At 36.8% G+C, this 11,936-nt stretch overlaps 2 protein-coding genes across 2 annotated transcripts; both read left to right on the forward strand.

The window, feature by feature from the left end:
• The first annotated feature begins 3,968 nt into the window (after nucleotides 1-3,968).
• On the forward strand, nucleotides 3,969-5,345 carry LOC148923888 (uncharacterized). Its single transcript, XM_089061629.1, has one exon. The coding sequence runs from the start codon at nucleotides 3,969-3,971 to the stop codon at nucleotides 5,343-5,345; it is 1,377 nt and encodes a 458-aa protein (XP_088917755.1).
• A 2,742-nt stretch (nucleotides 5,346-8,087) lies between these two features.
• LOC125203907 (RNA methyltransferase family protein) lies at nucleotides 8,088-11,936 on the forward strand. Its single transcript, XM_048102418.2, has 10 exons — nucleotides 8,088-8,495; nucleotides 8,697-8,939; nucleotides 9,113-9,274; nucleotides 9,707-9,816; nucleotides 10,033-10,141; nucleotides 10,553-10,708; nucleotides 10,876-10,991; nucleotides 11,078-11,244; nucleotides 11,391-11,521; nucleotides 11,604-11,936. Exons 1-10 carry the CDS (start codon nucleotides 8,124-8,126, stop codon nucleotides 11,709-11,711), a joined length of 1,674 nt encoding a protein of 557 aa, XP_047958375.2. The 5' UTR covers nucleotides 8,088-8,123; the 3' UTR covers nucleotides 11,712-11,936.

Raw genomic sequence — 11,936 nt, forward strand, 5'->3', positions numbered from 1 at the left:
AATTTACCGTATACTTCATCCGTCCTAGTATATCACTTATTTCTATTTGCATTTGTCTCATAAAATTTGTCACATTTCAAAATTTTGATAGTGTGGACCTCATATTCCACTAACTCATTTTTAAGTACATATTATTATAAAATTAATATATAAAACATAATCCATATTCTATTAACTTTTTCAACCCACTATTACGTTTCTTAAAACTCGTACTTAGTCAAATGGTGATGAATTTTGCAGGACAAAGGGGTCATATGGGTCATTTTCTATCTAAAACATTTGATGAAATAAAATAATACTTATTAAAGAAATAAGGGGTGTGCCATTTTTTTATACATCGTGCTTGCCATGCTTACTAAATACCTTCGTTAGTTGGCAAACTCTGGCATGTGATCTGAAATGAGATAAGATTTTGTCACATTCAGATAATTATTTACAATATTTAAAGCCATGTCAATGGCGAGCAATAATTTTACACATTAACTTAATCAACAGAACTGAATAATTTGTTCAAACACTGAATTATTCAATTACAAATAAAGTAATTCCCATTTTCTACAACAAAGTAAACTAAAGTAGTTAAATTTGTACGACTCAATCTACTCCATCCAAAATGTGCATATGATAACAAAATGGTAAAATAGTTAATGTCTAAGACCAGATGTTTTAGATTCAAATTCACTGTGCAGCTGTCTTTAAATTTATGTCATTGACTAATAAAAAAGCTGTGTCAGTCTAGAAAATGTGATTTTCTATATCCTAAGATAATTTTTTTTTTATAATAGCCATTTAATCATGAAGTTTGGTCTTTGTCAGTCCCTTAATATTAAGAATTGGAATATTGAATCATAAATATTCAAAGTTTTTCAATTATCTCATTAGTATACAAATCGGCGCATTTTAGTAAGACCAGATGTTAAAAACGACATTATTTCAATAAAAGAGGTAAAGAAATTAAAATATAGAAACATATGCTATAAAACATGTCATTTTGTACGTAATGATAAAGCAACATTTTGTGCATAGATGGGAGGACGCAAGGCAAGCTATCTCGCACTCATCCTCTCCTCACCAGGAGCCTCGGCACGAGTCACCTGAAACGGGGTCTCACCACCGTCTCGTCTCAGTGAGACGAGAACGAGCCAACGAGCCAAAATGGCTTGCCTGTTAACAGGGACGGATCCAGAAAATTATAGTAGGAGGAGCAAAAATATTAATATATAAATAAACAAATATAAAAATATAACAAAATATAATATATTAATATATAAATAAATAAATATAAAGACAAATTAGGTCTTTCTCTATTTTATAAGGCTTTGTGTATTTTAATTTGGGGAAAGGGAAAAGAAATATTTTATTATAGTGAGAAAGTGGAGTGAATATTTAGGAGAAAGGGCAAATGACTTTCTTTTTCGTTTAATGAAGGGGGCAAATTAGTGTTAGATATACATTATAATAAATTATAACTATATGTATACATGTCAATAGAAAGTTGAGCTGGGGCAATTGCCCCCTTCTCACTATACATTACATCCGTCCCTGCTTGCCTGTTAATACAATGTCTTAAATATTGCTCGCCATAAGCATGGCTTTAAAAATTGTAAATAAAAAAAAATAAAAATGCACATGATTCGACTAAATCATAACTTGAAGATGCCAGCCAATGATGATATGCATTTTTAACTAGCCCCGACTTTGTTTATTGCTCGCCTTAAGCAAATTGTAAAAAAAAATAAAATAGAAATGCACATTATTAGACTAAATCATAACATGAAGTTGCCAGCCAACGATGATATGCATTTTTAACTAGCCCCAACTTTGTTTATTGCTCGCCTTAAGCATGGTTTATAAAAAAAAATAGAAATGCACATTATTAGGCTAAATAATCAAATCTTGAAGATGCCAGCTTCTTTTATTTATTTTTTATTTTCATCATGGGTTATCGAATTAAATTTAATGGAAATTTATTATACTACATATTACTATACTCCTTCGGTCCACGAATAGGAGTCTCATTTCATTCCAACACGAGTTTTAAGAAATGTTAAGAAAAGTAGGTGGGAGAAAGTTAGTGGAATATGAGTCTCACTTCTATGTATTAGTTTCAAATTATATGTGAGTGGAATGTGGATCCTCTTTACCAGTTCTAATAATTATGAACAGAGACTTCTATTTATGAACGAACCCAAAATAGAAAAACAAGACTCCTATTCGCGGACGGAGGGAATAGTATTAGTATAGTTATATAAGAATCTTTTAAAAATGAGAACTTTAAAAACTGCATATCCGTTCGTTGATACAGTTTTATTAGTTGGCATTACAAAAGTATTTTTTCACTCAATATCAGTTGGTTGATTTTTCCATAGTATAGCATCAGATTAAATTGATTACGTCAAAGTCCTAAAAGAGTTGTATAAAAGTGTGTACATTAATATGTTGATAAAACTGAAATTACGTAAATGTTAGTATCACTAACTGGATGTTAGTTCATTAAAAAAAATGCCCATTTGATCAAATCAAAGAGCCAATTCAAAAGTCAAGGGAACCACCGAGTAGAGAGCCAATTCAAAAGTCGACTTTCACTAAAAAATGCTCATTTAATAAATTGTCTTATTTAATTTTTCTAGATCAGCATATCTCATGTGCACATATTAATTTCATTAAATGCTCTACCCCTTAAAATCGTATTATAAATAGAGATTCATTTGAAGAAAAAAAATTATCACAGAGAGTGGAGGGAAAAGCTTGCAGAGTGCAGACGGCCAACATCATCTCGAGCTTATCTTTTCCAATTTGGTAAGTTTTTCTCCTATTTTCAAGTTTACCTTTTAATATATATATGGGCCCAATAGTGGCGGATTTAAGGGGACAAAGAGAGCTTAAGTGTCCCTTGTTATCGAGCGGGAATATATTATGTCCGCCTCCTTCATTTGTACCAACATACTGTTGTTCAATATGTGCTATATCATAATAATGATAGAGTCCAGTTGAAAAAAAACATGTTAAAACTTTAATGCATGAGGTCTTGTGTTTAATTCTCAATGGCATAATTTTTGCTCTGTCCATAAAATAATGTTCCAATTGCTATTTTTGATATCCATAATTACGAGTCACACTTACTTTTATCCATTAATTTTAGGTATCTGAGCCTCACAATTCACTAGATTATTTTCACGATAAAACTGATACGAAGTACTTTTACAAGTGAGACCTATCTGCATTAACTTTTTTCTATTCATTTTTCTTCGCGTTTATTAAAATCTGTACAAGTCAAAGTAGGACTATAAATAGGAGACAAAGGGAATACTATATTACTTTTGTTCCATTTGTAATTTACTACCTTCGTCTACCAAAATTTGTCTCATTTTTCCATTTCCATCTGTCCCCCAAAATTTGTTTCATTTCACTTTTACTATTTTTGGTAGTGTACCCCATCTTCCACTAAATCATTCCTGCTCACATTTTATTATAAAACTAATATATAAAAGTAGGACCAACAATCCACTAACTTTTTCAACTCACTTTCCATCACATTTCTTAAAACTCGTATCAGGTCAAAGTGGGACAAATTTTGGTGGACGGGGTAGTAACTTTTTTAGGGAGTATTATAATTCATTCGTCTCTGAAAATTTGTCACTTATTTCCATTTTTGCCATCCCTAAAAATTGATCATCTTTCACTTTTACCAACATTCCACTAATTTAAAACATGTGTCGAGTCAAATAGTAACAAATTAAAGAGACGGAGAGAGTATTAGTTTTACTATCATCTCCATTTCCAAAAAAAAATAAACATTCCTTTTGATATGTTTCCCAAAAATAAAACTTAATTTCCATTTTAGGAAATGTATCCACACCAATTGAGTAACACTAATTCAACTACCTTTTCTCTTCATCCGTTCTGCGTCTTTTATTTTACCAATTTGGCTTATAATTTGTCAAGGAAGTGCAGGTAGAAGACTGAACATGGCACTTACCTTGCTTCCAAAGTTCATCCTGCTGAAACATAAGTCGTTTGAGCACAGCTTTTTCGCGTACAAGGATGGCACCGTGTTTGCTCAGACGGAGCTCGGTGTGTTCAACCCGTTGGCGAGGATCGAGGTTGAGAAAGCCAAGATAAACAGCGATTACATCCACCTTCGTTTCATCCACAACAACAAATACTGGTCCCGGAAGGACGGGTTTATCGTTGCAGAGTCGACAAAGCCAGAAGAGGACATAAAAAAAGCAACATGTACCATGTTCAAGGCCACCGCGACCGCAGACGCTGGCGTCTTCCAATTGGTCCATGTACAGAGCGGATTGTTTGTCCAGGCAAAAACCGCCTCCTCACAGGTGGAGGCGGTTAAAGCCGCTTCCGAATTCAGTCAGCTGAGCTTTCTGGACTCGGAGACGGTTGTTAACCTGCCGAAGCGCTTGGCTCTCAAATCCAACAACAAGAAGTTCCTCAAAGCAACCACAGCCAGCGAGAACACATTCAGCTTCACATCCGATGATCCCAAAGCTGCCACTTGCTCGCTCGAGATCCAGCCGCTCCCGACCGGGGAGATCAGGATAAAGTCGGATTACTACAAGCAGTACTGGCAGTGCGGCGATGGCTTCTACAAATACAATATATGGGCGGTTTCGAGCGAGGAGGAGACCGACAAACCCGACACCCTCTTCCGGCCGTTCAGAATCGACGACAGGACGATCGCGCTGCGCAGCGCGGCCTACAGCAGCTACTGCAGCCGCGACGGCAGCAACAGCGAGCACCTGACCGCGGCGGCGGACAGCATCACCAACGAGGCGAGGTTCGAAGTGCAGGAGCTCGTGGAGGAGCGGAAAATCTACGACGTGAAGTACCGTCCGGAGGAGGTGAGATTCTACGACGACGTGCCGTTTGTGGCGGGGTCGGTGACGCTGAGGAACGAGACGGAGAAGGAGATGGCGCTGAGCAGCAAGGTGGTGTATGAGGAGGAGACGTCGTACAGCGTCAGCCGCGGCGAGAGTGTGAAGACGGGGCTGAAGATGGCGTTCGTGGCGGAGGTGCCGGATGTCGTCAAGGGGGAGGTTCAGATGTCGAGGGAGACGACTGTGGAGACGGAGTGGGAGCAGAAGACGTCGACGAAGACGACGCGGGAGGCTCTTGCTACGGCTACTGTGCCTGCTCGTAATTCGGTCAAAATGACCTACATGGGATCCAAGGGGAAGTACAGCATTCCCTTCTCTTACTGGCAGCGGGATGTTGATTCCGCCACCGCCAAAGTGAGTGTAACCCATCATACCGATGGTGTTTACCACGGCGAAGGGAGTTTGGAGCTGGAGTTTGTTGCGGAGAAGCCTGTGCCTCTCCCTCTCTAGGACACATCTCCCAACCCTCTCTGTTTCAATAATTTGTTTGATTTCCCTTTTCTTCTTCTTCTTCTGGTTGTTGTGCTAATGATTTCCACAAAATAAATGTGTATTTGTATTTGTCATTGTGTGTTTGATTTGAAAATGAAACTTTTTTATGACTGTTGTCAACTGCCTGACTCTTTTGCGTGTGACGACTAATTTAATGTGCATGACTATTTTCCAGTTGTCTTGATTAAAATGACCAATAATAACTAAAGTTTGGGCTTAAGGCCACTCACAATATCGAGCATGAACCCACTGTGCCCAGTGGCGGAGATATGGTGGGGCCAGAGGGCCCTTGGGCCCCTCACCTATTGCCGTAATTCCATATATACTACTCCCTCCGTCCCAGATAATTCGTCTCAGTTTTCTATTTCGGCCCGTCCCACATAATTTGTCCCACTTCACTTATACCATTTTTGGTAGTGGACCCCATATTCCAATAACTCATTCCTACTCGCATTTTATCATAAAACTAATATATAAAGGCAGGACCCACATTCCATTAACTTTTTCAACCAACTTTTCATTACAATTATATAAAGCTCTCTATGATGATTAACCGAGAACGACGGAGAAAGAGCATAAACTGTAAAGCGGAAGCGTACCTTGATCCATAACGAATTGAACGGTAGAATTGTTTTGCAGCGGCTATGGATCTTCCAAACGATCAGAAACATTCTTCGCAATAGTCTGCCGAGAGAATACAGAAATATTGAATGTTCTTCTGACGTATGGGGACCATAATCCTAGCTTATATTTATATTAAATATAAACTCCTTTATTTTCTATTCGGTCCCTCATCAAATAGAAAATTACTCTATGGTATCTACACTTATTTACATAACAATTAAATACACTTTAAGCCCAAATTTAATCTTTATTAAATCACTTTAATTGGGCAACTGAAAAATAGTCATACACATTAAATTAGTCACGTGGAAGCCCAAAAATTCTAACATTTCAACCTTATGTCTGTAAGGTAGTGTGGTCTATTCCCTCCTGCTACATTTTTATTAGTAAAATTGTTTTTGGAATTTGTTCTTATGGGTTCATTTTTGTTTATTAAATTCATATTTCATTAGATTTATAATATTAGTAAAATTGTTTTTAAAGCTATATATGCTTGCAGTTCATTTGCTTTATTTTTTCTTTTCTAATTAGTACTTTTTGTTGATTTCACATTCATTTATATTTCATGGATTTTCTCACATTAGAAACTTCAATTGATATTTTTTACAAGTAATTCTTTATAAATCATTTTATCAAAAAAAAAATGATTTTTATAGTTTAAGAATAAAAAATAGTTCTTCTATTGCATACTATTATATGATATCAATAAAATCGATTTTAATGTGATGCCCTTTTTATAAAATATTTGGAATAGAAAATAACACTTTGATGTAATAAATATGTTATTATTAGTAAAATTGGTGCTATGCTCTAAAAGTTTTAGTCACTAATTACTTTTCTCGTCCTTCATTTTTCACGCGTGGCTTTTTATATTGCTCACATTCAAGCTATTTTCTTGTCGTTTGCATTGAACACACTCAATAAATTTTTTAGTGGTAGTTTGGGCCCCCCATTGTAAAATTTCTGGCTCCGCCACTGACTGTACCACCCGGCGACCGACGCCTGATTTTAATTTTAATTTTCTATTTATTTTCAATTTCTTCTATATATTTACCTCCTCTCATCTAATGCTTTTACCCAATCCATCAATACTCTAACCCATTCTAATTTTTTATGTTTTTTAAGTTAGTTTTTTCCTTTTTTTAGTTTTTTTTTAATTAATGAAGTTTTATTTTTGTCTTCAATTTATTTGTTTTATTATTTTAATTTATTTCATTTGTCGCCAACAACTAAAAACTGAATAAAATTAAAATATAGAAATCAATGATGACGTGGAAATGAAGATAGGGCGTGAGATAGAGCATAGCATTGCAGGAAGATGGGGTAGCGCTGAGAGAGAAAATGCTAATGTACTAGTAGAAGAAAAATGGAGACAAGAGTTTTTACTCCCTCCGTTTTTTAAAATAGCAACTATTTTTATTTTGGATCGTTCCTTAAAAATAAAAATTTTAGAATATTTCTATTTTAGAACATGGACCTTACAGTCCACTAACTCTACTTTTCCTAATTTTTCTCTTCCTCTCCCTTACTAAATTCATTTTTCTTTACCTCTCTCTTACTTTACCAATTCTTCTCACTTACTTAACCAATTATGCTATAAAATCTGTGCCGTTTCAAATGTCAGACCCTAGATAGATGTGAAGGTTGGGTTGGTTGTTGGGGACCAAATTTCGAATTTATGAACAAAAAGCCAACAAATTAATAGGTTTGAACACCAGACTATTGAATTATATCTAATGCATATCATTTATTTTGGATTCACATATTTAGATTTAGACGTATGGTACTCCTAATTCATTATATAAAATAATGAAAGAGACCCTATCTACGAACGTCTTTATCTTATTGTATTTATTGCTGTTTTTTTTTAAAAGAGTAATTTAATCCGGTGCATGTCTTTGATTCTGTAGCGCGGAGCTAAACTGAGAAAATAAAGTAGGAAAGAATTAAAAAAAAATAAAGTTTTTACCAAATGAAATTAATATATCGGGCCAGTCCAGTTAAATGGAGGCCCAATCATAATTGGCCCACTATACTAATAATTCATGTCGTTCAGTTATTTTGCCGCCGATTTTCACTTCGCCGTCGTCGACAACTGAATTTATCTTAACCATGGCGGCGGCGTTCCCCCCCGGCGGCGTTCAGCTGCTTCATCCTCGCCCGTGGCTGCGGCACCTCCGTCGCGCAGCTCGGCCGCTCTCGGTAATCGCGGCATCTGCATCTTCACGAGTCGACCACGCTGAAGAGCTCAATTCCGCGGCCGAAGCGCCTGAGCGTCCAATTAGCAGAAGCGCGGAGAAGGATACGGCGGCGTATTACCCGAAGCGAGGCCAGATTCTGGAGCTCGTGTGCGAGAGCTTAGCTTACAAAGGCAAGGGGTTGTGCAAGGTCGCCGGAACCGGTTTCGTCGTTATGTGCGACCGCGTGCTGCCTGGGGAGAAATTCACCGGACGCGTGACGCGGAAGAAGGATAATTACGCGGAGGTGTGCTGTTAATTTGACTGATTTTGATAATTTTGTTGATAAACTCAATTACTGTGGATTTAGGTTGAGAAATTAGGATTTAGGTTTGAGTTGCTTATATTTATGATTGCTAATTTAGATCTGCTGGATTAATGCTGATGGTAGTGTTTTGGAATTAGAAGATGGAATGGATGAATTTTGAGTTGATTATTGAAATGGCAGGTGAAGAAATTGGAGACAATTAGTCCGCATTGGGATATGGTAGAAGCGCCATGTGAGTATGCATCGCATTGTGGAGGGTGTAAAACACAGAATTTGTTATACGAAGCTCAGGTTAGGGCGAAGGAGCAGCAGGTGCGCGAACTGGTTGTGCATGTTGGAAAGTTTTCGAATAACGACCTTGAAGTTGATGGCGTCATGAAGCCTATTGTTCCTTGTGATATGCAGTTCCACTATCGGAACAAGGTCAGTGTTTAGGAAGGAGGTTCATCGAAAGAGTACTTGTTAGTTGCTATGTATGTTTTCCATGTAATGCAATCAGAACATGAACTAGTCATGTTTGATGTTTGATAATCATGCAATACTAATGGGGGCTGAAATAGGGAGAAATGAGTCTGATCATTTATGTGGCTATGTAGATGGAATTCTCCTTTGGGACCAAAAGGTGGGTGCCGGCAGAGATGTTACCACTAGAAGTTGAAGAGCCTGACAAATATGCTTTGGGATTGCACGCTCCTGGATTTTTTGACAAGGTTCTTAATGTCAATAAATGCTTGTTGCAAAGTGATCCAGCAAACAAGGTATGCAAGTTCATATCTCATAGCTTCCCTTTTCGCATTAATAAAACATAGTATAATATTCTGGTATCGCATAGATGTTGGATTTGTTCAGATGTTTCAATGACTTTGAGACAAGTTGTGCATGGCTGATGACCCTATGATGAGATATAGACATGCTAAGTAGGTTATTAATAGTATCATATTCCTCGATCCGCAAGCTTAAGAATATAATCTATCATCACTTACCTTTCCGTGACAAACTTAGTTTACTAACAAAAAAATTGTCTAGCCATATACTCCTACAAGAATGAGAACGTCTGTTGTCTTCTTGATATATTGATTATTTCTTATTTTTCCCTGATTTAAAACTTCATTTGTTGGTGTAACAGGGTATTTGGTTGAATGTGCAAGATCTTTTCTTTTTAAATTTTTTTTTATGTCTCTGATTTATAGGTCCTTGCAGCTATTCAAGACGTTTGGAGAAACCCAGAATTAGGTCTTTCTCCTTATGATGTGCACTCCCATCGTGGATTTCTGAAGCATTTCATGCTCAGAACTGGAAGGTAATAGAGTTAGCTGTCTATGTTATTATTTGCTGATATCTGGTTTTAGTTTGAACCCTGTAATTATGTTGCTTGAACTTCTCTTTTAGAAAATAAGATGCTGAATTCCTAGGATGTACCTGTGTCAGATACCCCTAGGATTTTTTCTGTTTCAGTGCCCATCTATCTAGAAATGGCCATTGGGATTTGAATATCAATCTGATTACACTGTTGCAGGAATGTCGAAACTGGCCAGCCTGAACTTATGGTTAATTTTGTGACTTCCTCTTACCAACCAGAACTGCTGAAGCCCCTTGTAGATAAAATTTCCCCCTTCCCTGATGTGGTGAGTAGTTAAATATATGTTTTGCTGAATTTTTCAGTGAGCTGCAGAGGATCTAGTTCTTGCCAAAATTGTTATTGTTCACTTTTTTTATTTGTTTTATACACTTGAACTCTGGAAATATTTTCTCTTGAGCACAAACATATCAAAATATCATAGCATGACTAAATGGGTGCAGAAAGATTAATGTTATCAAGCTCCCTGTCTACTAATTTTTTCATAAGTTTATTTCCTTGCCACATATGGCTCATATTCCTTGTGATTTGTGAAGTCCCTGTTATTTTGATCAAGGCGGATTACTCCCTAATTAATTTTATATGTAACTGTAGTATCAGTGTGAAACAGTGTAGACCTAAAATATCATTTGATAGGCATAAGTTTAGATTATAGTATGGTGTAAACTTCATACTGCAGGTAAGCATCATGAATAATGTAAATACTTCTGTGGGAAACACATCCGTGGGAGAGCAGGAGTATACACTCTTTGGTAAACCAACAATTACGGAGAGCCTTAGAGGTTTAAACTTTCAAATTTCTGCCAACTCTTTCTTCCAGACTAATACGCACCAGGTATGCAACAGAAAGATCAGAACAGCTTCATAGGTTTTGTTATTTTGTGTTTCTCTCTGTTACATGTGTTGATTTAACAATCTTTATGACTAGATTGATCTTCTTTAAGATTATTTCCCTATTCATGTTAACAATTGATGCAATCTGTGAATAGTTGTACCTTGCAGGCTGAGATTCTGTATAAGTTGATAGAGGACTGCTCTTTTCTGAAAGGAGATGGATCGGAGATTGTTTTAGACCTCTTCTGTGGGACAGGAACCATCGGTTTAACACTTGCCAAAAAGTAATCTTTTTAAGCCTGCTCCAATATTTGAATGAGAGTTTATATAGCTAATGATATTTTCCCTTAATTGTTTTATCTCTTCTCAGGGCGAAACACGTTTATGGGTTCGAAATAGTTGACCAAGCCATAAAAGATGCACGTCGTAATGCTGATCTTAATGGAATAAGTAATGCCACATTTGTTCAAGGGGATCTTAACAAAATTGGGGAGAATTTTGGCGAATATTTTCCAAAGCCTGATCTTGTCATCACAGGTTATTATCTTGCTCGATTCAGAGTATTAATTATTCAACTGATACATTCATATAATTTGTATCCAACACCTTTATATCCGGGGATCAATGACTAACGTCAGTGATACAGCATCATTGCGATGACTCATGTATTTCCAATGATGCAGACCCTAACCGACCCGGCATGCACATGAAGCTCATCAAATTTTTGCTAAACCTAAAGGCGGACCGGATTGTCTATGTATCATGCAATCCTGCCACATGTGCTCGCGACCTTGATTACCTCTGTCATGGCATGGTAAGTCATTATTTCTGTATACAGGGTTTGTGATGTTAGGAGTTCATCGTGAAATTCTCAATCACACTAATTGTTGATGCAGCCGGAGAAGAGTATAGAAGGATGCTATAGACTGAAAAGCATTCAACCAGTGGACATGTTTCCACACACTCCCCACATTGAATGTGTTTGTCTGTTAGAGTTAAACTGATTCTGATTCTACCCCTTGTCGCAGACAGCTCACTATGACAGCGGCGTCTGAGATTTTTGATCCGGTAAGTCACTAGAGTTATGTTATACTAGCTTGTTCAAAAATGTGTTTATGAACATGACAGAAAAATACAAGTTTCTGAGTGTTTATTTGTGATCATTTAGAGCAGCTGCTAATGGACTCCTAATCACTATGAAAAAGTAGAGCATTATATATTTTTTCGAA

The sequence above is a fragment of the Salvia hispanica genome, chromosome 6, assembly GCF_029641045.1.
Source record: "Salvia hispanica isolate PSC_SH4W2 chromosome 6, Shi_PSC_v1, whole genome shotgun sequence".
Classification (NCBI taxonomy): domain Eukaryota; kingdom Viridiplantae; phylum Streptophyta; class Magnoliopsida; order Lamiales; family Lamiaceae; genus Salvia; species Salvia hispanica.

Coding starts and splice junctions, on each gene's coding strand:
- LOC148923888 (XM_089061629.1), top strand. CDS start 3,969: ATGGCACTTACCTTGCTTCCAAAGTTCATCCTGCTGAAACATAAGTCG.
- LOC125203907 (XM_048102418.2), top strand. CDS start 8,124: ATGGCGGCGGCGTTCCCCCCCGGCGGCGTTCAGCTGCTTCATCCTCGC. Junction 9,275..9,706: donor AAAGTGATCCAGCAAACAAG/GTATGCAAGTTC, acceptor TCTGATTTATAG/GTCCTTGCAGCTATTCAAGA. Junction 10,709..10,875: donor TCCAGACTAATACGCACCAG/GTATGCAACAGA, acceptor TGTACCTTGCAG/GCTGAGATTCTGTATAAGTT.